At 42.8% G+C, this 24,883-nt stretch overlaps 1 protein-coding gene across 1 annotated transcript in view; it reads right to left on the reverse strand.

Moving 5' to 3' along the window:
* Positions 1–2,278: 2,278 nt before the first annotated feature.
* Positions 2,279–24,883, reverse strand: part of LOC124033255 (5-hydroxytryptamine receptor 7-like) — a 37,924-nt gene continuing 15,319 nt past the window's right edge. The window contains exon 2 of the mRNA XM_046345238.1: positions 2,279–4,982. Within this exon, the coding sequence (XP_046201194.1) occupies positions 4,244–4,982 (739 nt within the window). The 3' untranslated portion in view covers positions 2,279–4,243. The remainder of the gene's footprint in view (positions 4,983–24,883) is intronic.

Genomic DNA, 24,883 nt, shown 5'->3' on the forward strand with positions numbered 1-24,883 from the left:
GCCTTTCCAAATCATGTCCAATCAATTGAATTGACCACAGGTGGACTCCAATCAAGTTGTAGAAACATCTCAAGGATGATCAATGGAAACAGGATGCACCTGAGCTCAAATTCGAGTCCCATAGCAAAAGGTCTGAACATTTATAAAAAATATATATATATATATAAAGTGCAAACATATCTAAAAATCTGTTTTCGCTTTGTTATTATGGGGTATCGTGTGTAGATTGCTGAGGAATTGTTGTTATTTGGTCCATTTTAGAATAAGGCTGTAACGTAACAAAATGTGGAAGAAGTCAAGGGGTCTGAATACTTTCCGAAGGCACTGTATTTTGCACTATTTAGGTTTCACTCTTTGATGAGATGTTATATGTGACAGTAACAGGGTTTCCATCCAATAGACGACAGATTTTCATGCAAATATTCTAGAATCCGCATAAAGAAAATATGCATATTTTCCACCAGTGGTATGTTTCCACCAAATGGACTTGTTGTGGATAAAGATCCGAGCATGATTTTGTCAGACAACTGTTGTGTTAAATAGCAAATGTGCCTACTCTGGTCTTGGCACCTGCGCTCTAGCCAACAGCTCGCAGACACAGTGCGGGTAGGCTGTGCAGGCTGGTTGTCTAGTCTACATGATGAGATTATTATGAATAAGAGCGAGAATACTTTTATTTGCCAAACAGTGTCACATGTGCTCCTGCCACACCCCCTCGTGGTCATCCAGTGTCTGCTTGACCTGCAGCCATTCCCCCAGTACACTCTCTCTCTCTTTCCTCCTCCCTTTCTGTTTGTGTGTGATTGTGTGTTTGGAGACAGTTGTGCTGGAGTCAGAGCAGATGCCTACCAGCTGCAACTCGTTCCATTATCAAGACCTCTACAAATACTCAGTTCTGCCACTTCCACTTGTAATCTCTGCTCAGTCAGTTTATGCTTCTAGCCATTAATATTATTCAAGATCCTGTTACCCTGCTGTACCTGTTTACCTGCTTGACGCTGTTTATCCTCTCACTGCAGTTTTGCCGCCCTGACTCTGACTCCTGATCCAAATCTCACCACCCTGCTACCCTATTCTGGACCACACCACCACTCCCTTGGATTCCCCTCCGGACCTGTATACCCTGTCCCAACCCAGCTCACTCCAACCTCAGCCTCCACATCTGGTTTCCTACAACTCATCCAAGCATCCCCGGATCTGCACTCCGTATCTCCCTGTGTTACAATAAATAACTAGGTTCATTCATCTCTGTTTCCTCATCTGAGTCTGCTCTAGGGTGCCCCTGTGCTGCTCTACTTAGCAAACAGCAGTTAAGCATCGCTCATCATGTCACCAGAATAAGACCCTCTATATTTATTGGAAAGCATCATCAAGCTCATCGCCGTGCACTTTCAACACCCTGTGAAGTTCACCATAACTTATTTAATCTGTAGCCTATTAAACTGCAGTCGTAGTGGGAGGACCACATACCATCTCATCGCCTGACTCCAAATTGACTTCGATATGATTGTTATTATATATATATTTGCATATAAAGGCGTGTGCAGACACAAAAAGACCCCACCATGTCAAACAAAATAATTAGGCCATTAGGCTAATTACACCAAAACTTCTTGTTTCCATCAAAGTTGTTGTGACTCGCATTAAAACTGTGGATGGAAACGTGGTTTGTGAAGGCTTCTTGTTTTAAAGTGTAAGATAAGGCTTGTTGTCACGCCCTGGTCTTAGTATTTTGTGTTTTCTTTATTACTTTGGGTCAGGCCAGGGTGTGACATGGGTTATTTATGTGGTGTGTTTTTTCTAGGTTTTTTTGTAGGTTATGGGATTGTGGTTAGTGGAGTTGTCTAGGAAAGTCTATGGTTGCCTAGAGTGGTTCTCAATCAGAGGCAGGTGTTTATCATTGTCTCTGATTGGGAACCATATTTAGGCAGCCATATTCTTTGAGTTTGTCGTGGGTGATTGTCCTTAGTGTCTTGATGTCCTTATTATGTGTTTCGTGGGTGATTGTTCCTGTCTCTGTGTTTGTTTGCATCAGATAGGGGTGTTTTGGTTTTTCGCGTTATGTTTTTGTAATGTTCGGTATCATCTTTATTAAAGATGTTTAATAATAACCACGCTGCATTTTGGTCCTCCTCTCCTTCACTGGAAAAAAACCTTAACACTTGTTTTAAGTGTGAAACAGCTGGCAGAGCTTTTAAATCTATGGGTATTAAATAGTTTATGACCACATACATGTCTGAGTGACTGTGGAATATATGTGCATTCTGGCAGAAACCCATTTTTGATTTTAAACCAAGTGCTGCTTTATTTACAAAGTGATGAAAGAAATATACTCTAATTTCTCCAGGTACATTTTGGAGAGTAACGTTCGCAAAGCAGTTGTAGAAGGGTATGTCAATGAATGCCGTCGACACTAGACACTTAAATAACAAGGAATCATATGACAAAATATAGTGCAAGCCAGGAATATATCTGTTTGCAATAATTAACAAGTATTTTCCGAAAATCGAGGTAGAGAAAAGCACACACTGCTTCAACTATACAATTTTTTTTACACAGATTACAACAGAACAGAGTTGTGAATAAACCAAGTTGATGCAGAGTTCATAAAAGTTTTGACCACATCCTGCTATGAAAGAGAGCAGAAGTAGCAACACCTGCTGCTTCAGGCATTAGCGATGAAGACTTTGATGTGTGGACTCATTCCTTTTTGGGAGAACCTCATCAGCACAATGAGTGCCTTTCCTTAATGGATCATAGTTGAACAATTTGATAAGCTTTTGTTATAACACAATCAAATCAGTAGGGAAAATCTGTCTGTTTCGTGCAGCCAACCAACTGTTTGTGTGTTGTGAAAACTCAACTTGGAGAAAATGTTTAAGATCTGTCATCACCCGCTGGGCACAGACGTCAATTCAACGTCTACTCCACGTTGGTTCAACATCATTTAATTAGAATGGCGTGGAAACAATGTTGATTCAACCAGTGTGTGCCCAGTGGGCACCTTCTACATGTTTTACATGTATGTGCCTAAGTGTGCTAGGGTGAAGTGAAGTATGAACCACTGTGCTGCTGAGCTATGTCAAACTGACTATGCACAACATTCTGGTCTTCCATGGATAATGCATAGCATGTTAGACAGATGTGAGCTTCAAGCAGAATCCACTGAACAATGAATGCCAAATGAAATGCTGAGGATTCCTGTGGATTTTGTAAATGGGCATTTCTCAGAGATGTATGTAGCTTGTTCCAGAACATTCTCCAACTCTAACCATTAGGCCTACTTGTTGTACCACCTCTCTAGCATCTTCCCCATTAAATCACGTCAAATCACAGACTTGTTATCCCTACCACCCTCAAGTGCTTTGTGGTAACATTACAAGATTCACTTTTGTTTGTTAGCCTTCATTCACATTACGATTTATATTCCAAAGGAATATATCATCTTGGCCATGTACTGTGTGTGTTTCCCCCTGGGTCTGTGTGGGTGTCCATTGGGTTGACTTTGCAGAGATAGATGTGTTCAAAGGCATGTCTGAAAATAAACTGACAATGGATGCTTTCTGTTTTGCATGTGTTTTTGTTGGTGAACATTAAACACTTGCCTGCCTCCAAAAAATAATAGATTCACATGTTCCTAAACAGACCACTTTCAATTGTTCACCATCATCACCTACTAGACGACAGACAAGTTGAACTGGAAACATTTACATAGATACAGATTCTGTGACCTTCACTGGTTTAAGTCAACAGCCAATGGCACCCCTTGCGCAAGCATTAATTTAGCAAATGTCATTGTGCAGAAATCCATTTGCAGGCCATGCTTTTAATGACCTAGAATTATCGCCAGGGTCCGCATGTGATATCCCAAGTCAATGCATCATCTTCCTGACATGAATATGAAGTCAGGACTGAATTGTAGCATATGCACAAAGCCAGTGTCAACTTGAATAGGCCGTCAAATACAGTCGATGGTTTTGTGTCCCAAAATAGAATGACTGTGTGTGTCAGACAGACACAGACCTAAGTGATGGCCTTGTCTCTATGTCTCTACAGCGGGTTAGAGAGGTATTAACAGTCTGTCTCTGTCTTTATCTACAGCCACAGGTCACAGGTCATCCCTCAGCCTCTATTATACAATCACAAAGAGTAGCAGCCAGTAGTCTTTACAATGAGGACAGGATTAGAAATTCCTTGGATGCTTCTGGGGCCCCGAACTCTCCTTGTCATTGTCCTCTTCCTCCTACACCTTAAGGGCCTCGTGCACACCTACGGCGGACAGGCGTCGGTTGATGTTGCGGTAGCGGCATCGCAGCAGATCCTTGTAGGTGGAGCGCAGGTCCCGGTTAAAGAAGGCGTAGATGAAGGGGTTCATGAGGGAGTTGGCGTATCCCAGCCAAAGGAGGAACCTCTCCAACCAGATGGGCACACAGCTGCACTCTACTCCGCAGATGAAGGGCCTGGCCGTGGACAGGATGAAGAAGGGCAGCCAGCAGATGGAGAACACGCCCACGATCACCCCCAGCGTGGTGGCAGCCTTCTGCTCCCTTTTGAAGATGGAGATGTTGCGGCGCTCACGGGTCAGCAGACGGGACAGCACCGCACATTCCTCGGCCACGCCCTGCGGCTTCAGGCCCTGCATCCTCAGTGCCTCGCTTGCCACCGTCTCCAGCCGCTCGCGCCGGGTGAAGTCGGTGAAGCGGTGCTTGAGGCCGCTCTTGCGGGCGGCCCTGAAAATCTTGTAGTACATGAAGAGCATGACGAGCATGGGGATGTAGAAGGCCACAGCCGTGGAGTAGATGGTATAACCAAAGTCCTGGCTGATGAGGCACACACCGCCCGCGTGGACGTTCTTGGCCCAGCCGCAGAAAGGTGGCAGGGTGATGGAGGCGGACACCAGCCACACCCCCAGGATCATCTTGGCCATCAGCTGGCCGTTCTGCCTGGCTGGGTATGTGAGGGGGCGGGTGATCCCCAGATACCTGAGAGAGAAGAAACACAAATAATTTAGCCAGATAAACTTTATTATCCCATTTAGAAATGCAAGCAGGCTACATACAATGCAAAACATAAAGACACTAGGTCAGCAGGATAAGGAATACTATACTCTGAAATTAGTACAATGAATCACCTGCCTGTTTTTGCAATTGTTTGAGTCTTCTCTATCATCTGCTTGTTTTACAAAGTTTTGTCCCCTCTGAGAAAACACTACAGCACTGCTTGCTTATCATTACCTTGAGCAACAAAAGAGCAGCCTCCCGCCCTAAATACATCAAGGCTGCTCGTAGTCTTAGCCTTGTACAGTACATCAAAGAGTTTATTATTCATTTCAAAGAAAAAAACACTCTCTTTAATGTGATGGTCAAGTGTAAGCTCCATCATCTTTTTAAGAGCCATTGACTCCTTACCCTTCTGTAAAGAGGCTTAAAGGAATCTACAGAACTACATTTCCGGTCATAAGAGCAGCTCTTGGGGTACAATGTACTGACAACACTGTACTGACTTTAGGGAATTCAAATGTACAGTGTACTGTACTATACGTAAGCAATAGGCTGTGCATTATCGGGAAATGTGCATTATCAGGCTGTGCATTATCGGGGAATGGCTTAAAACAAATCCCATCAAATCACGGTTGTAAAAGGCTGCGGCCAGTGGTGTAAAGTACTTAAGTAGAAATACTTTAAAGTACTACTTAAGTAGTTTTTTAGGGTATCTGTACTTTACTATTTATGTCTTTTACTTTTACTTCACTACATTCCTGAAGGAATAATGTACTTTACTCCATACATTTTCCCTGACACCAAAAAGTACTCGTTACGTTTTGAATACTTAGCAAGACAGGAAAAGTGTCTAATTCATGCACTTAAAGATAAAATCCCTGGTCATCCCTACTGCATCTGATCTGGCAGACTCATTAAACACACATGCTTTGTTTGCAAATTATGTCTGAGTGTTGGAGTGTGCCTCTGGCTATCTGTAAATGTTAAAAACAAGAAGATCGCACCGTCTGGTTTGCTTAATATAAGGAATTTGAAATGATTTATACTTTCACTTTTGATACTTAGGTATATATTACTGGGTGACTTTCACTTTTACTTGATTCTTTTTCTATTTTACTTCACTTTTACTTAAGTATGACAATTGGGTACTTTTTCCACCACTGGCTTCGGAATTGAATCTTTTTAAGACCTAAACTTCTAAAATGTGATGTTTCGTGGACAATTATCCTTGGCACAAACCGGAGGGGTACAATATCTGAGCGTTAGGTTACAAACCAGTTATCTACTCTCAATAGACAGTAGTGATTGACATTGACTGAGAATGGACTCTGTGTTTCCTACAAGTCTTCCAAAAAAGAAGGAAAGAGACAGCAACACCCAATATGGTTGTGTGTGTCATAACTTGGTTACACAACGCCACAGTCATGCCACCACCACTCCACTCACTCCCCCAACTCAACTCTGACTAATGCAACAAAAAAACATTGGTTTTAAACTCTCTCTCTCTCAGTCAGTCCCAGTACATGTACACAGCTGTGGTAAGACTGAATGGGTTTTTAATATATCCGAGGGTAGCCCATGTTAAATGGATACATGATGTAGGCCACAGTATAACAGGATAGATATACAGTTGAAGTAGGAAGTTTATATACTCTTAGGTTGGAGTCATTAAAACTAGTTTTTCAACCACTCCACAAATTTCTTGTTAACAAACTATAGTTTTGGCAAGTCGGTTAGGACACCTACTTTGTGCATGACAAAATACATTTTTCCAACAATTGTTTACAGACAGATTATTTTACTTATAATTCACTGTATCACAATTCCAGTGGTTCAGAAGTTTACATACGCTAAGTTGACTGTGCCTCTCTGGGATAGGCGGGACACTTGCGTCCCACTTGGCCAATAGCCAGGGAAAATGCAGAGCGCCAAATTCAAATAAACTACTAGAAAAATCAAACTTTCATTAAGTCACACATGTAAGATACCAAATTAAAGCTACACTCGTTGTGAATCCAGCCAACATGTCAGATTTCAAAAAGGCTTTTCGGCGAAAGCATAAGATGCTATTATCTGATGATAGCACAACAGTAAACAAAAAGAGAGTAGCATATTTCAACCCCGCAGGCGCGACACAAAACACAGAAATAAAATATAAATCATGCCTTACCTTTGACGAGCTTCTTTTTTGGCACTCCAATATGTCCCATAAACATCACAAATGGTCCTTTTTCCCCCCGTTTAATTCCGTCGATATATATCCAAAATGCCCATTTATTTGGCGCGTTTGATCAGAAAAAACACAGCTTCCGATTTGCGCAACGTCACTACAAAATATCTCAAAAGTTACCTGTAAATTTTGCCAAAACATTTCAAACTACTTTTGTCATACAACTTTAGGTATTTTTAAACGTTAATAATCGATCAAATTGAAGACGGGACTATCTGTTTTCAATACAGGAAGACAACAAACTGACGCTACATTTCGAGTCATGCGCCACTCTCAAAAAGTACACATGATGTGACACTCATTCAAAGGAATAACCTCAACCAATTTCTAAAGACTGGTGACATCCAGTGGAAGCGGTAGGAACGGCAAACAATTCCCTTAGAAATCTGATTTCCCAATGAAAAACAAATTGAATAGACAATGGCCTCAAAAAAATAATATCTGAATGGTTTGTCCTCTGGGTTTTGCCTGTTACATAAGTTCTGTTATACTCACAGATATGATTCAAACAGTTTTAGAAACTTCAGAGTATTCTCTATCCAAATATACTAATAATATGCATATTTTATATTCTGGGGATGAGTAGCAGGAAGTTGAATTTGGGCACGCTATTTATCCAAAAGTGAAAATGCTGCCCCCTATCCCGAAGAAGTTTTAAACAGCCCAGAAAATTCCAGAAAATGATAGCGTTAGAAGTGTATGATAGGCTAATTGACATAATTTGAGTCAATTGGAGGTGTACCTGTGGATGTATTTAGAGGCCTACCTTCAAACACAGTGCCTCTTTGCTTGGGATCATGGGAAAATCAAAAGAAATCAGCCAAGACCTCAGAAAAAAATGTTGTAGACCTCCACAAGTCTGGTTCATCCCTGGGAGCAATTTTCAAACACCTGAACGTACCACGTTCATCTGTACAAACAATAGTACGCAAGTATAAACACCATGGGACCGTGGTCATACCGCTCAGGAAGGAGACGCGTTCTGTTTCCTAGAGATGAATGTACTTTGTGCGAAAAGTGCAAATCAATCCCAGAACAACAGCAAAGGGCCTTGTGAAGATGCTGGAGGAAACAGGCACAAAATTATCTATATCCACAGTAAAATGAGTTCTATAATCTGAAAGCCCGCTCAGGAAGGAAGAAGCCACCGCTGAAAAACCAACATAAAAAAGCCAGACGACGGTTTGCAACAGCACATGGGGACAAAGATCGTACTTTTTGGAGAAATGTCCTCTGGTCTGATTAAACAAAAATAGAACTGTTTGGCCATAATGACCATCGTTATGTTTGGAGGAAAAAGGGGGAGGCTTGCAAGCCGAAGAACACCATCCCAATCATGAAGCACGGGGGTTGCAGCATAATGTTGTGGGGGTGCTTTGCTGCAGGAGGGACTAGTGCACTTTACAAAATAAATGGCATCATGAGGAAGGGAACATTCTGTGAATATATTGAAGCAACATCTCAAGACATCAGTCAGGAAGTTAAAGCTTGGTCGCAAATGGGTCTTCCAAATGGACAATGACCCCAAGCATACTTCCAAAGTTGTGGCAAAATGGCTTAAGGACAACAAAGTCAAGGTATGGAAATGGAGGAAAACTCGCCTCCCTGCGGACCTGGCATCCTTTCACTCCCTCCTCTCTACATTTTCCTCCTCTGTCTCTGCTGCTAAAGCCACTTTCTACCACGCTAAATTCCAAGCATCTGCCTCTGACCCTAGGAAGCTCTTTGCCACCTTCTCCTCCCTCCTGAATCCTCCCCCCCCCCTCCTCCCTCTCTGCAGACGACTTCGTCAACCATTTTGAAAAGAAGGTCGACGACATCCGATCCTCGTTTGCTGAGTCAAACGACACCGCTGGTTCTGCTCACACTGCCCTACCCTGTGCTCTGACCTCTTTCTCCCCTCTCTCTCCAGATGAAATCTCGCGTCTTGTGACGGCCGGCCGCCCAACAACCTGCCCGCTTGACCCTATCCCCTCCCCTCTTCTCCAGACCATTTCCGGAGACCTCCTCCCTTACCTCACCTCGCTCATCAACTCATCACTGACCGCTGGCTACGTCCCTTCCGTCTTCAAGAGAGCGAGAGTTGCACCCCTTCTGAAAAAACCTACACTCGATCCCTCCGATGTCAACAATTACAGACCAGTATCCCTTCTTTCTTTTCTCTCCAAAACTCTTGAATGTGCCGTCCTTGGCCAGCTCTCCCGCTATCTCTCTCTGAATGACCTTCTTGATCCAAATCAGTCAGGTTTCAAGACTAGTCATTCAACTGAGACTGCTCTCCTCTGTATCACGGAGGCGCTCCTCACTGCTAAAGCTAACTCTCTCTCCTCTGCTCTCATCCTTCTAGATCTATCGGCTGCCTTCGATACTGTGAACCATCAGATCCTCCTCTCCACCCTCTCCGAGTTGGGCATCTCCGGCGCGGCTCACGCTTGGATTGCGTCCTACCTGACAGGTCGCTCCTACCAGGTGGCGTGGCGAGAATCTGTCTCCTCACCACGCGCTCTCACCACTGGTGTCCCCCAGGGCTCTGTTCTAGGCCCTCTCCTATTCTCGCTATACACCAAGTCACTTGGCTCTGTCATAACCTCACATGGTCTCTCCTATCATTGCTATGCAGACGACACACAACTAATCTTCTCCTTTCCCCCTTCTGACGACCAGGTGGCGAATCGCATCTCTGCATGTCTGGCAGACATATCAGTGTGGATGACGGATCACCACCTCAAGCTGAACCTCAGCAAGACGGAGCTGCTCTTCCTCCCGGGGAAGGACTGCCCGTTCCATGATCTCGCCATCACGGTTGACAACTCCATTGTGTCCTCCTCCCAGAGCGCTAAGAACCTTGGTGTGATCCTGGACAACACCCTGTCGTTCTCAACCAACATCAAGGCGGTGGCCCGTTCCTGTAGGTTCATGCTCTACAACATCCGCAGAGTACGACCCTGCCTCACACAGGAAGCGGCGCAGGTCCTAATCCAGGCACTTGTCATCTCCCGTCTGGATTACTGCAACTCGCTGTTGGCTGGGCTCCCTGCCTGTGCCATTAAACCCCTTCAACTCATCCAGAACGCCGCAGCCCGTCTGGTGTTCAACCTTCCCAAGTTCTCTCACGTCACCCCGCTCCTCCGTTCTCTCCACTGGCTTCCAGTTGAAGCTCGCATCCGCTACATGACCATGGTGCTTGCCTACGGAGCTGTGAGGGGAACGGCACCTCAGTACCTCCAGGCTCTGATCAGGCCCTACACCCAAACAAGGGCACTGCGTTCATCCACCTCTGGCCTGCTCGCCTCCCTACCACTGAGGAAGTACAGCTCCCGCTCAGCCCAGTCAAAACTGTTTGCTGCTCTGGCCCCCCAATGGTGGAACAAACTCCCTCACGACGCCAGGACAGCGGAGTCAATCACCACCTTCCGGAGACACCTGAAACCCCACCTCTTTAAGGAATACCTAGGATAGGATAAGTATTCCCTCTTCCCCCCCTTTAAGATTTAGATGCACTATTGTAAAGTGACTGTTCCACTGGATGTCATAAGGTGAATGCACCAATTTGTAAGTCGCTCTGGATAAGAGCGTCTGCTAAATGACTTAAATGTAATGTAAAATGTATTGGAGTGGCCATCACAAAGCCCTGACCTCAATCCCATAGAACATTTGTGGGCAGAACTGAAAAAGTGTGTGCGAGCAAGGACTACAAACCTGACTCAGTTACACCAGCTCTGTCAGGGGGAATGGGAAAATTCACCCAACTTATTGTGGGAAGCTTGTGGGAGGCTACCCAAAATGTTTGACCCAAGTTAAACAATTTAAAGGCAATGCTGCCAAATACTAATTGAGTGTATGTAAACTTCTGACCCACTGGGACTGTAATGAAAGAAATAAAAGATGAATAATTCTCTCTACTATTATTCTGACATTTCACATTCTTAAAATAAAGTAGTGATCCTAACAGACCTAAGACAGGGAATTTCTACTAGGATTAAACGTCAAGAATTGTGGAAAAACTGAGTTTAAATGCATTTGGCTAGGGTGTATGTAAACATATGACTTAAACTGTACTAGGTTATCCTCTGAGGAAATTCAGAAAAAAACATGACTGCTGCCACGGTAATGCCTCTCTCTGTGCCATAAATGTTTCATTAAACTACACAGAAATCTGTGGGAAAAGTAAAACACATGAGTGATTCTGTATCAGTGCCTCATACTGCTTGGCCTTCCCATGATAACGGACGTTTTAGGAACCAATTGTAATTTGGACACTATAGAATTAGACTGATTTACATATGCTGGAATGCAAGTATTTTATACTTTTGTCAGTCAAACTCCTCGATATAGTGACTCATGAAACATATGTAGCAGACATGAGTCAGTCATGGTTACGTGATGAGGTAGCCCCGTCTGCGAACTTCAACACCTGTGTCTGCCTTCAGCCCAAGAGGGAATATCCTCTCAATCTAACATCTAAGATGTTGGTTGTTCCTGTGGGTGATCCGGGTTCATATCCCACGCGTAACACAATCTCAAGCTTTCTGTTTTAGGGAAAGGAAAGATACCTAGTCAGTTGTACAACTGAATGCTTTCAACTGAAATGTGTCTTCCACATTTAACCCAACCCCTCTGCATCAGAGAGGTGCAGGGGTCTGCCATAATCGACATCCATGTCTTCGGGCACCCGGAGAACAGTGGGTTGGTCAACTGCCTTGATCAGGGGCAGAACTACAGATTTGTATCTTCTCAGCTCAGGGATTCAATCCAGCAATCTTTCAGTTACTAGCCCAACGCTTCTAACAACTTGGCTCCCTGCTTTTACATGATCTGAATCTTTTTTGTAAATCGAGATTTGCTATCCCAACATGGATTTCCAGAGTCACCACAAAAAAAAAACACGAGGGAAACAGTCCAGTCCAACATCAAGGTGATCATGAATATGTCACCACAGACCTCCCCAGAATACACAAAGTGGAAACGGGTGAATCACACTGGTTGCAGCCTATTCCCTTCACAGTGCACTACTTTTGAACATAGCCCTATGGGCCCTGATTAAAAATAGTGCACTTTATAGGTAATAGGGTCCGATTCGGGATGCACCCCCTGATAGAATGTCACCACTTATCACTGAGCCAGATAGAGACATAAGAGGGACAGCTCTTATCAAATGTAGTTGAGCTCTTCTTTTTTTGTTGCTTTTTTGTTGCAGATGGATGCGGGCCTATCCACAGTTGTTGTGTTCCTGAGCCCTAGGGGATTACAATGCCCTAGACAAACAGAGTGGCTGAGCTAATGGAGAGTTCCATTACTTCTGCTAGGCTAGTGAAGCACAGTAAAGTGGAACTATTTTCTACACACATGCAGAATGGAAGGGCCTGGATGCACATCATGGTTGTAGTGGCTGTAACTCACCTCCAGGAGCCAGGAGCTCCACTCAAGCCTTTTATGTCTGAGATAGGAAACATGGTGAAATATTTAACTGGGCTGGAGTGGCTCATTTGGAATGGCTTCCCTCTTAAAAAAGCAGCGCACTAAAAAATAAATATAGTCGGCTGGATAGTTTTTAGGCCTAGATAGAGTGTCTTTCTAAGAATAAGAGTAGAATTCTGTAACTTTCTAATAAATTGGGTTTATCTTAAAGGGAGGATTTCAGTATCAACAAAATAATTGGATTGAGTTTTTCAAATGGCGTCCTGCTTTAGTAAAAGTATCAGACGTCATGTGCATCTGCAATAACCACGTCCTATATTTGTACAGATGAGAGAGCAGTGGATTTGAACGAAACGCACATGTGCAGCCAGGGCTGATGCTAATCTGAAAAGAAGTTCATTTTGCTCAGAACGCGCGACCTGTCATGTTGCTGTTTTTCCTTCAACGTTCAGTACATTTGCTGCTTGCTTCATGGTTTGTTTGCTAAATATAAAGAAAATGTCAGTGCCATGGAAAAACTTGAATGCACAGAAAAACAGCAACTTCAGCACATCTTCATACCGAATAGCTCTGTATTAAAGTATGCTGCCATTGCTTTACAAGTCCTCCTACATCTCATTGACAACACTACCTTGTTGCAGATCTCAAGAGAAAGGGGTTGACTTCTAACGACTCTCACAAATGTGCCTGTATGATGACATCAGTGACCGAATAACTCCTATCTTAAGTTAGCAAAAAAAGAGAAAGGCCTTTTAATTGAGCTTTCTCCCATTAACGCCTGCCCCTCTTAGTATGTGTATGGACACTTGACTGACCCTGGCTGTCTAGCCCATCGCTGGCCAGGTCAAGGTTAAAATTAGTGAGCGGAGAGGTCAGTTAGGAGCAGTAAGTGCCCATATAAACTGCCATTGTCTCTTACACACTGACTGAGTCACCCCTGGACGGTTTTATCTATTTATTTTTTTCAAATACTTTGAGAATTTGATTGAGAATGCAGATTGAGAGAATGATCAAGAGCCAGATGGGTGGTGTTGGGACCCTTCTGTGACGATTCCATTGGTTCCAATAGGCAATGTTCCATCAAGCACAGATGAAGTATTTTTAAATAAATAAATACTACACATGTGCTTCGGCTTCCATACCATTGTTCCCTACCCTGTGACACTATTGGATTCTTAACTTTTTTTATGACCATGTGTGTTGACATTTTCTTACTTTTACCTTGCAGGTGCTGAAACATACCAGCCAGTCTTAAGCACAATATCATCTGTAGACCTAATATTTGTCTGACCTGTGCCTCATCGACACTTTCCACTTTACAAGTGGAGGATGTTTGAGCAGTAACCCTTGCCCCTGAAACCTCTTGAGCACATAATATCCTGAAATGTTAGATTTTCTCTCTTCTGTTGTTTCCCTTGCTTCCTTCCTCACACCAACCAGCCTGTTCAGTGGCTGGTACTGTGTATTGGTCAATAAAACGTTGATGTTTTATGGCCCAGTGGATCATTACAGGCCTCAGAAACCACCTGCACCACTTGGAGTTTATAGAGTTTCCCACAGATAAAGATAATAGCCGGCTATTACTGTCAAAACGATAAATGTCTAATGGGCGCACTAATACAGTGCACAGCTGGTCTGTCACTTTCCATATGAGAGCAGGTGTGTATGTCAAATTTAATTATAGTGTGTGTGTATATGAGTTTGTGATTAGATAATAAGCTCTATCGTTTCCTCTGGATATTGCGGGTAATTATACCTAAAAAACAAAACAATTATAGAACCGAACTCATTTAGTGAGGGTCCTAAAATGGTCACTCAAATATTCATGAATGTGTCAACTCTTTCTTCATTATCATACAACGACATCTATCGATGGAAGCTGAATATGTATGCTTTCCATGTCTTCAATCCAATCATGGTGGTCCATGCTTGCTTTACCCTTTCTTCTGTGTAATCCACATCGTACTGTTAATTACGCAATGTGCTACAGTTGAAGTCGGAAGTTTACATACACCTTAGCCAAATACATTTAAACTCAGTTTTTTTGCAATTCCTGACATTTAATCCTAGTAACAATTCACTGTCTTAGGGCAGTTAGGATCACCACTTTATTTTAAGAATGTGTATATACTGTATATACAGTTGAAGTCGGAAGTTTACATACACTTAGGTTGGAGTCATTAAAACTCGTTTTTCAACCACTCCACAAATTTCGTGTTAACAAACTATAGTTTTGGCAAGTCGATTAGGACATCTACTAAGTCATTTTTCCAACAATTGTTTACAGACAGATTATTTCACTTATAATTCACTGTATAACAATTCCAGTAGGTCAGAAGTTATCATACACTAAGTTGACTGTGCTTTTAAACAGCTTGGAAAATTCCAGAAAATGATGTCATGGCTTTAGAAACTTCTGATAGGCTAATTGACATCATTTGAGTCAATCGGAGGTGTACCTGTGGATGTATTTCAAGGCCCACCTTCCAACTCAGTGCCTCTTTGCTTGACATCATGGGAAAATCAAAAGCAATCAGCCAGAAATTGTAGACCTCTACAAATCTGGTTCATCCTTGGGAGCAATTTCCAAACGCCTGGAGGTTCCACGTTCATCTGTACAAACAACATTACACAAATATAAACACCATGGGACCACACAGCCATCATTGGAAGGAGACGCATTCTGTCTCCTAGAGATGAAAGTACTTTGTGGCGAAAAGTGCAAATCAATCTCAAAACAACAGCAAAAGACATTGTGAAGATCCACAGTAAAATGAGTCCTATATCAACATAACCTGAAAGCCCGCTCAGCAAGGAAGAAGCCACTGCTCCAAAACTGCCATTAAAACGCCAGACTAATGTTTGCAACTGCACATGGGGACAAATATCGTACTTTTTGGAGAAATTTCCTCTGGTCTGATGAAACAAAAATAGAACTGTTTGGCCATAGTCACCATCGTAATGTTTGGAGGAAAAAGGGGGAGGCTTGTAAGCCGAAGAACACCATCCCAACCGTGAAGCACGGGGGTGGCAGCATCATGTTTTGGGGGTGCTTGGCTGCAGGATGGACTTGTGCACTTCACAAAATAAATGGCATCATGAGGAAGGAAAAGTATGTAGATATATTGAAGCAACATCTCAAGACATCAGTCAGGAAGTTAAAGCTTGGTCGCAAATGGGTCTTCCAAATGGACAATGACCCCAAGCACACTTCCAAAGTTGTGGCAAAATGGGTTAAGGACAACAAAGTCAAGGTATTGGAGTGGCCATCACAAAGCAATGACCTCAATCCCATAGAAGATTTGTGGGCAGAACTGAAAAAGAGTGTGCGAGCAAGGAGGCCTACAAACCTGATTCAGTTACACCAGCTCTGTCAGGAGGAATGGGCCAAAATTCACCCAACTTTATTGTGGGAAGCTTGTAGAAGGCTACCCAAAACATTTGTCCCAAGTTGAACAATTTAAAGGCAATGCTACCAAATACTATTTGAGTGTATGTAAACTTCTGACCCACTGGGACTGTGATGAAAGAAATAAAAGCTGAAATAAATCATTCTCTCTACTATTATTCTGACATTTCACATTCTTAAAATAAAGTGGTGATCCTAACTTACCTAAAATAGGGAATTTTTACTAGGATTAAATGTCAGGAATTGTGACAGCCTGATCGTGCCATCAGCACACGTGATAACATGTTTTATAGAACAGCAGAAAAGTCATCTTACAGTGGAAAGTTATGCTTTTTCCCCTCCTGTGTCCTTCACACGGCATTCTAAATATCTGCTCAGACTCTGAACATGTCTCTCTCTCTCTCTCTCTCTCTCTCTCTCTCTCTCTGTACTTTTGACATTTATGGGAAATGTCTCGAGTTAGATAGCTAGGCTATAGTTGGAAAGATAAGATACATTGGTTATGTTACAGTATGTGAAAGCCTTCCCTGGAGTATATATCAATATGTCTACTGCCCTAAATTCAGCAAACAGAGAGTGATAAGTGACTAAGACATAAGGTTTTATCAATGTAGACCAACAATGTTTCAGTGTTTTTTGTGGTGACATTCATGTTCCTACAAGGAAACAAACTTTTACTGGCAAAGGTAGACATTGGTAAGTCTTTGTTTTACTCAGAATAATCCACTTGCGTCACAGAAAAATATGTCACAGAAAGTCCATCTGCCGGTACTGTGTGTAGTGTTACCTTTGTTGCTGCAAACACAAAATATTACTGAAAGATTAGGACAAAAAAGAAAGATCAAATATATATGTATATACTGTGTATATATATATACACTACAACATAACTCTCAAATATATCTCAATATTACCCATTACCAGGGACATTTTACAGTGAAAAACAATAGTGTTTATCTCTTCAAACACATTTGGTGTAGCTTATGCTCATACCCTCTATCTTTTTCATTATCTTTACAAGTTGGGACAAGTTTTAATATTGCCAGGAATTGTTATCTCTATGCTTTATATTATCCTCGTAGATAAACGCCTGAAGTGTACCTTTTCAGGTGAGCAAACACAAAGTGTACTCTCGCACAGTGAACATAGATTGTGACAGGCATCTATGGATAGCATATAACAGATCTGCTTTCATACTACATATGTACATTTAAAGTAGCATTGATGGATTGTTTGAGGATTCATAAAATAAACTTAGCTAGGTTATTCTACATTAAGTGAAAGGGTTTTTATTTCTAGAAATGTTTCCACTCTGCTATGGCCTATTGTAAACTACTAAGTGGGTGTCAGAGTACTGACAGTCTATTCCAGCATGAAATAAGTAGCCTATTTGTTAATTGAGAGAAGATTACCTTTGCTGCCCTTGCCTTTACTCATTTTAAAAGCTACAAGAAAAACTGGTTGCATCTGTGATTCACAAGAAATGTACAACATCATAATGGTACTTTATGTTCTCTCCCTGTGTCCGTAGTGGTGATTAGGGAAGCAGGAAAATGTGGTCATATTGCAGCAACATCATAATTCTAAATGATACGTTTTGGAATTGAGAGTGATTACTCTCACCGAATATGTGAAAGTGTAATGTGTAGACTAGATACATGTCCACGCACGCACGCACGCACGCACGCACGCACGCACGCACGCACGCACGCACGCACGCACGCACGCACGCACGCACGCACGCACGCACACACACACACACACACACACACACACACACACACACACACACACACACACACACACACACACACACACACACACACACACACACACACACACACACACACACACACACACACCAAATATTCACTGCCAATCATAATTTGTGTGGAAGACTGTTAACCAACATGATAAATCTACATGTCCACAGGGATGTACTTAAACAGTGCATTTGGACAGTATTCAGACCCCTTGACTTTTTCCACATTTTGTCACATTACAGTCATATTCTAAAATAGATTAAATAAATAACAAATCCTCAGCAATCTACACACAATACCCCATAATGACAAAGCAAAAACAGGTTTTTAGACATTTTTGCACATTTTCAAAACAGAAATACCTTATTTACATAAGTATTCAGACACATTGCTATGAGACTCGAAATTGAGCTCAGGTGCATCCTGTTTCCATTGATCATCCTTGAGATGTTTCTACAATTTTATTGGAGTCCAACTGTGGTAAATTCAATTGATTGGACATGATTTGGAAAGGCACACACCTGTCTATATAAGGTCCCACAGTTGACAGTGCCTGCCAGAGCAAAAACCAAGCCATGAGGTCGAAGGAATTGACCGTAGAGCTCCGAGACAGGATTGTGTCAAGGCACAGATCTGGGGAAGAGTACAAAAACATTTTGCCAGCATTGAATGTCCTCAAGGACACAGTGGCCTCCATAATTCTTAAATGGAAGACATTTGGAATCTGGCCAAACTGAGCAATCGGGGGAGAAGGGCCTTGGTCAGGGAGGTGACCATGAACCCGATGGTCACTCTGACAGAGCTCTAGAGTTCCTCTGTGGAGATGGGAGAACCTTCCAGAAGGACAACAATCTCTGCAGCACACCACCAATCAGGCTTTTATGGTAGAGTGGCCAGACGGAAGCCACTCCTCAGTAAAAGGCACATGACAGCCCGCTTGGAGTTTGCCAAAAGGCACCTAAACTCTCAGACCATGAGAAACAAGATTCTCTGGTCTGATGATACCAAGTTTAAACTCTGAATGCCAAGTGCCACGTCTGGAGGGAACCTGGCACCATTCCTACGGTGAAGCATGGCGGTGGCAGCATCATGCTGTGGGGATATCTTTTAGCAGCAGGGACTGGGAGAATAGTCAGGATTGAGGCAAAGATGAACGGAGCAAAGTACAGAGAGATCCTTAATGAAAACCTGCTCCAGAGCACTCGGGACCTCAGACTGGGGGCGAAGTTTCATCTTCCAAGAGGACAATGACCCTAAGCACAAAGCCAAGACAATGCAGGAGTGGCTTCGGGACAAGTCTCTGAATGTCCTTGAGTGGCCCAATCAGAGCCCGGACATGAACCTGTTATAACATCTCTGGAGAGACCTGAAAATAGCTGTACAGCAATGCTCCCTTCCAACCTGACAGAGCTTGAGAAAGGGGGATACCTAGTCAGTTGTACAACTGAATGCCTTCAACTGAAATGTGTCTTCCACATTTAACTTAACCCCTCTGAATGAGAGAGGTGCGGGGGGCTGCTCCACCACGGAAATGTAATTAGTACAATAAAAAAATATCCATAAAAACCTGTCAGTTTCAGATAGAGATATCCGTTTTTTGCATTGGATGTGTCTTAAACAGCATTCCGCCTTTGTCGCACTTCCGCATTTGTGGTGAAAGGTGAAAGAGCTTGAGCGGTGTTTGTCACACCATGAGGCATCCCAAAACTGGATCTTCTCACAAAATCATCTGTAGTGTAGGGCAAAAACATATTTTTATTTTTCAAAAATGTTTTAAAAAATGTAAAAATACTTCAAGGGGTCCAAATCAAATAGCTAAATGATCCATGGTATGACCTTCTTAAAACAATTCCATATAGCTTAGTAGAACCCCCCTGTATGGAGGGGGATTCTGTATGGAGAAATGGATCCCTCCCAATGTGTTCCCCAACTCATAAAACATTTTAGAAAAAGGCTCAGTGCCGTTATCCTCAAAAGATATTGAAAGGTATTGAAAAAAGGGGTGTCAATCATTTTGACCCATACCTTTTGAGAAAAATAAGTATGATTTTTTTTACAAAATCACTTTATTTGAGCAATTGTATTCGAATAAAATAATATAATTCGCCCCATCCCCCAAAATTGCATAGAATATAGCTCAGTATTTGAATTATTTGTTTTATATAGTAATTTTTGCTCATCTTTATAAAGGGTGTCAGTAATTCCAGACTCGATTATGTTTACAAATATCCAGAACACTATCTACTGTATATAATCTGTTCCATCAATGGGATACCCATGATCCTGCTCTGTGTAAAATGTTTTGCTTTTGTTCATCCCAGATGAATAATGCACCACAGCCAAACACGCAACATGATTTATGCCAAACTCCCTTCGCCATTAAGACCCCGTTGATCTTTTCCCCCCTGCCCGTTCACTCAGATTATATGTGGATGTCACTGCCAGGTTATATGCACAGCAAAGAAGCAGGTCTCGATCTCCTGGAGGCTTATAGCTTATCCATCCTGTCTATCCCCACCGTGCAAAATGTGCACATTATTCACACTATCAGCCCAATGATCCGTCAGTGTAATCGTGACATTAACACCTTGCCTGAGGAAGTTGCTTCTGGGAAGTTTTCCATGTTACTGTTCCATCACCGTGCCTACTCTCTCTACGTATGAAGCTTACCTGTAAAGGTTTCAAGTTATCACTGATTATTTTTTTGTCTGACAAAGTAGCTACTGTAGCAAAGAAAAACAAGACGAAATAGGACCAAGAGGTGGGTCTGGTGAAAATCCATATCGGTCCAATGAACCAGTCTGTGCCTGTACTAAAATCAATATAAGGTATACAGTATATACTCTGTATGTGTGGAAAAAATATCTAGTACACTTATTCCAATGCATTCACCCCACGGCAAAGTGTTTAGACTGGAGCTAAAGGTCGAAACCATCAAAGTTTTTTAAAACAAAACAAAGACTCTTATATTGAGGCCAGTGAGCAGAGGTGATATTAACTGTAAGGGAGATGACGTGAGGCAAATGTCTTCAATTCCCTATGAATCAGCTGGCCAGACAGCTTATTGGAGTTCTATGATAACTGGGACCCAAGTAAACGACTGAGGCAACTTCTGACCTCACAGAGTCAATATTGTAGAGGAGGGAATGTATTAAGTAGGAGGACTTTCGATGTCGTCTAGGCACCTGGGCAGTGTTATTCTCCTTTCTGCTATCGTATTGACCAAGTCCCAAGGGAACTCTTCTCTCTCACAGATCGTTATGATGGATTGGCCCTGTAGCTCTATAACAATGTGTTTTGGTAATTCATGGATATGGGATTTAAAAAGACAGTACTTTATTCCCAATGACGACATTATAGGACTGTCACATTGAAAAGACACCATTGACCGATTTTTCGTCTTTTCTATTTTTGTCAAATGCCCAACAAGGGGGAGGGCAGTTCTGAGGCACGGCTATTATTGTGAATGAATGTTTCCATGAATAAAGCACCGAGCAAACTGAATTATTAATTCACGTTTTGACAAATTCCAGTATGTCGGACAAACTCCAACTTCCCATTGTTTGGAACACACTGTTTGCTGCCTGCTATTCATAATTTCCCACTGTGAAAGGTGTATAGAGGACTGAATACATCACTGCTATACACCGATGGACTTGATGAAAAAGCACTGATGAAAAAAAACACATTAAAGGAATACATGAGAAGTAGCATGCCTCTCCAAGTACACATTAACTTAGATCTGACCGTACTACTATAGCTTTAGAGAAGATCCCCTCTCCTCAGCCATGTTTCTCCTCTCCTACATATTTCAGAGCAGGCAGGGCACTGCGTCTGTGGAGAGGTGGAGGAAGGAAGGAGGGAGGATGCCACTGAGTGTGTATCCTCCTTGGTGTCACTCTGTATTACTTGTGCAACCGTCATCCAGGTCAACTCATCTGTGGTGGTGGCCGGGTGCTGCTGTGCTGTGGTGGGTGGATATTCATTCTGCACCAAATAACTACACAGACACCCATACACCCAGACCTCCCCTGGGTTGAACGTATTCACTGGCACAGAAACAACAATCAAAGGAAGAGGGGGGACTATACTGTATACTGTACTGGTATGTTCAACAGTTCTACAGAATTGGCACTGGCTCACATGCAATAATTAAAGGTAGCAAAAGGGGGACTATATACAGTACATTCCACACAGGATTGTCATGTCAGGCTATGGGCTTACACAGGTGCTTACTGCCCTCGGTGTGAACTCTGTCAAAGCACCCATCTGGTTCTGGGTAAATTGGGCAGAATGTAAGGGCCAAAACAATCTGTCACAATGGAGGGGAATCACATCAGGACTTGACATTCATATAAATTTGCCAGTGTCACACCGGGCCAGTACCAAGTGAAAACTACTGGCCTGGGCCAAGATCACAGGAAAGCAAGTTATGCACCCAGAATTTCAATCGTGGGTCAGCATTTGTGAGCATCAGCATTTGTGGGTTCGATTACAGGCTCAAAATGGCCAGAAAAAAAGATCTTTCTTCTGAAACTCGTCAGTCTATTCTTGTTCTGAGAAATAAAGGCTATTCCTTGTGAGAAATTGCCTAGAAACTGAAGATCTCGTACAACGCTGTGTACTACTCCCTTCACAGACCAGCACAAACTGGCTCTAACCAGACTAGAAAGAGGAGTGGGTGGCCCACTCCTGAGCAAGAAGACAAGTACATTAGAGTGTCTAGTTTGAGAAACAGACGCCTCACAAGTCCTCAACTGGCAGCTTCGTTAAATAGTACCCGCAAAATACCAGTCTCAACGTCAACGGTGAAGAGGCGACTCCGGGATGCTGGCCTTCTAGGCAGAGTTGCATATCTCACAGACTGGCCAATAAAAAGAAAAGATTAAGATGGGCAAAAGAACACAGACACTGGACAGAGGAACTCTGCCTAGAAGGCCAGCATCCTGGAGTCGCCTCTTCACTGTTGACGTTGAGACTGGTGTTTTACGAACCCACAAATGCTGATGCACTCAGTACATAAAAATGTACTGAGTGCAAGACAGTGTTATTTCTTATTTGCATTTTTAATGAGGATCTGTCTCTTTGCAATAACAAACTCTTCCATTCCCCAAGCACTATCTAGATATTGTCAACGGCTGGGTGACTCTAGACAGGGAATATCCTCCCTCTCCCCTCTGTTGCCAATGAATGATTCATATCTGGTTTTAAAAATAAAGAATATATATATTACTCTTAGAGGGAGAACAAGAACTGGCCACAAGAGAAAGCACCTTTTTAGGAACTGGACAAGGGCAGGTCTAGCTCTTTCAACCTGGAGAAGGTAAGACTATTTCCATCTATGATGATGAATCATGAGTTTGCAATATGCAATTACAATGCTACGGTTGGAGATTTATTTGTATTAAATTGGCTCAATTGGCTCATTCATCCCCCTCCTCTCCCCTGTAACTATTCCCCAGGTAGTTGCTGCAAATGAGAACGTGTTCTCAGTCAACTTACCTGGTAAGATAACAGATAAATAAAAAATAAAATACATTTATTTTTTACTATTCACACTTTTCAGAGTAAGATTTGTGCAGTGGCCACTTAAAGTACGTGGTAAGAACGTGGCAGGAATATAGTTTGGCTCAGCCCAGTAGAAGCAAATTGAGAAGATCCTCATCCAGGAATGATAGTTGAGCTACAACTAATTCACCTGTATGACTGCGGCAGGTAGCCTAGCGGTTAAGCACATTGGGCCAATAACCCAAGGTTGTTTGTTCAAATTCCCCAGCTGACTAATTGAAAAATCTGCGAGGTGAGCAATGCAGTTAACCCTAATTTCTCCTGGATAAGAGTGACTAAAAAGTATGCATAAACCACCCACAAAGAAAATCTACACCAAAAAAAAGCCATCTTCAATCATTGTGAATTGGGGCCTGCCTCTCCAGTGTGCAGTGTGTGTGTGTGAAGCTAGAGACCAACCAACATGATGGCTGGGGAAATGTCAGAGAAGTGCAGAGATTAGTTCCAGCAGAGTGGTCCATGTTTTTCTATGCATCCTTTATCCCTGTCTGAGCTGCTGACAGGATCATGCTAATCCAGAGGACCTCTAAAGCTGCGTCCCAAATAGCATCATATTCCATTTATAGTGCACTTTTGGCGTAGGGGACATATATTATTTGGGATGCAGCCTCAGTTCCAACAGAGACCAAAAACCACTGTGCTTGTATAGGTGTTTGAGATTCACTAATCACTACATTGTGATTCATGCAGTCGGACTGTGAAGAATCACTGATCTACAAATCCCCACCTTGCATCCCAAATAAATTTACTTTATGTAATCATGATAAGCAATTCTGCACCTTGCCTTGCTTAAACAGATCTCCTGGAACATGCTGTCAATCTCTCTTTGATCCACAATCATGTGGTAGCTACATTCCTCTGCTGAGACCTACAGTAAGGAGATCTCAGGGACCACTGATCGGCGACGACATAAGACAGTCAAGTCAGTTGGGACCATATGGCCTATATCAAGGGTTCCCAAAACGTTTCACTCAGGCCCCACTTCCAGCACTTGGGAACACATTGAAGGTCCCCAAGAACACAGTGGCTTCCATCATTCTTAAATGGAAGAAGCTTGGAACCACCAAGACTCTTCCTAGAGCTGGCAGCCCGGCCAAACCAAGCAATCGGGGGAGAAGTTCCTTGGTCAGGAAGGTAGCCAAGAACCTGATGGAGCTCCAGAGTTCCTCTGTGGAGATGGGAGAACCTTCCAGAAGGACAACCATCTCTGCGGCACTCCACCAATCAGGCCTTTATGGTAATGTAGCCAGACGGAAGCTACTCCTCAGTAAAAGGCACATGACAGCCCGCTTGGAGTTTACCAAAAGGCACCTAAAGGACTCTCAGACAAACAAAATTCTCTGGTCTGATGATAGCATGATTGATCTCTTTGGCCTGAATGCCAAGCGTCACATCTGGAGGAAAACTCGCACCATCCCTACGGTGAAGCATGGTGGTGGCAGCATTATGCTGTGGGATGTTTTTCAGCGGCAGGGACTGGGAGACTAGTCAGGAT

Source organism: Oncorhynchus gorbuscha, linkage group LG04 (assembly GCF_021184085.1).
Source record: "Oncorhynchus gorbuscha isolate QuinsamMale2020 ecotype Even-year linkage group LG04, OgorEven_v1.0, whole genome shotgun sequence".
Classification (NCBI taxonomy): domain Eukaryota; kingdom Metazoa; phylum Chordata; class Actinopteri; order Salmoniformes; family Salmonidae; genus Oncorhynchus; species Oncorhynchus gorbuscha.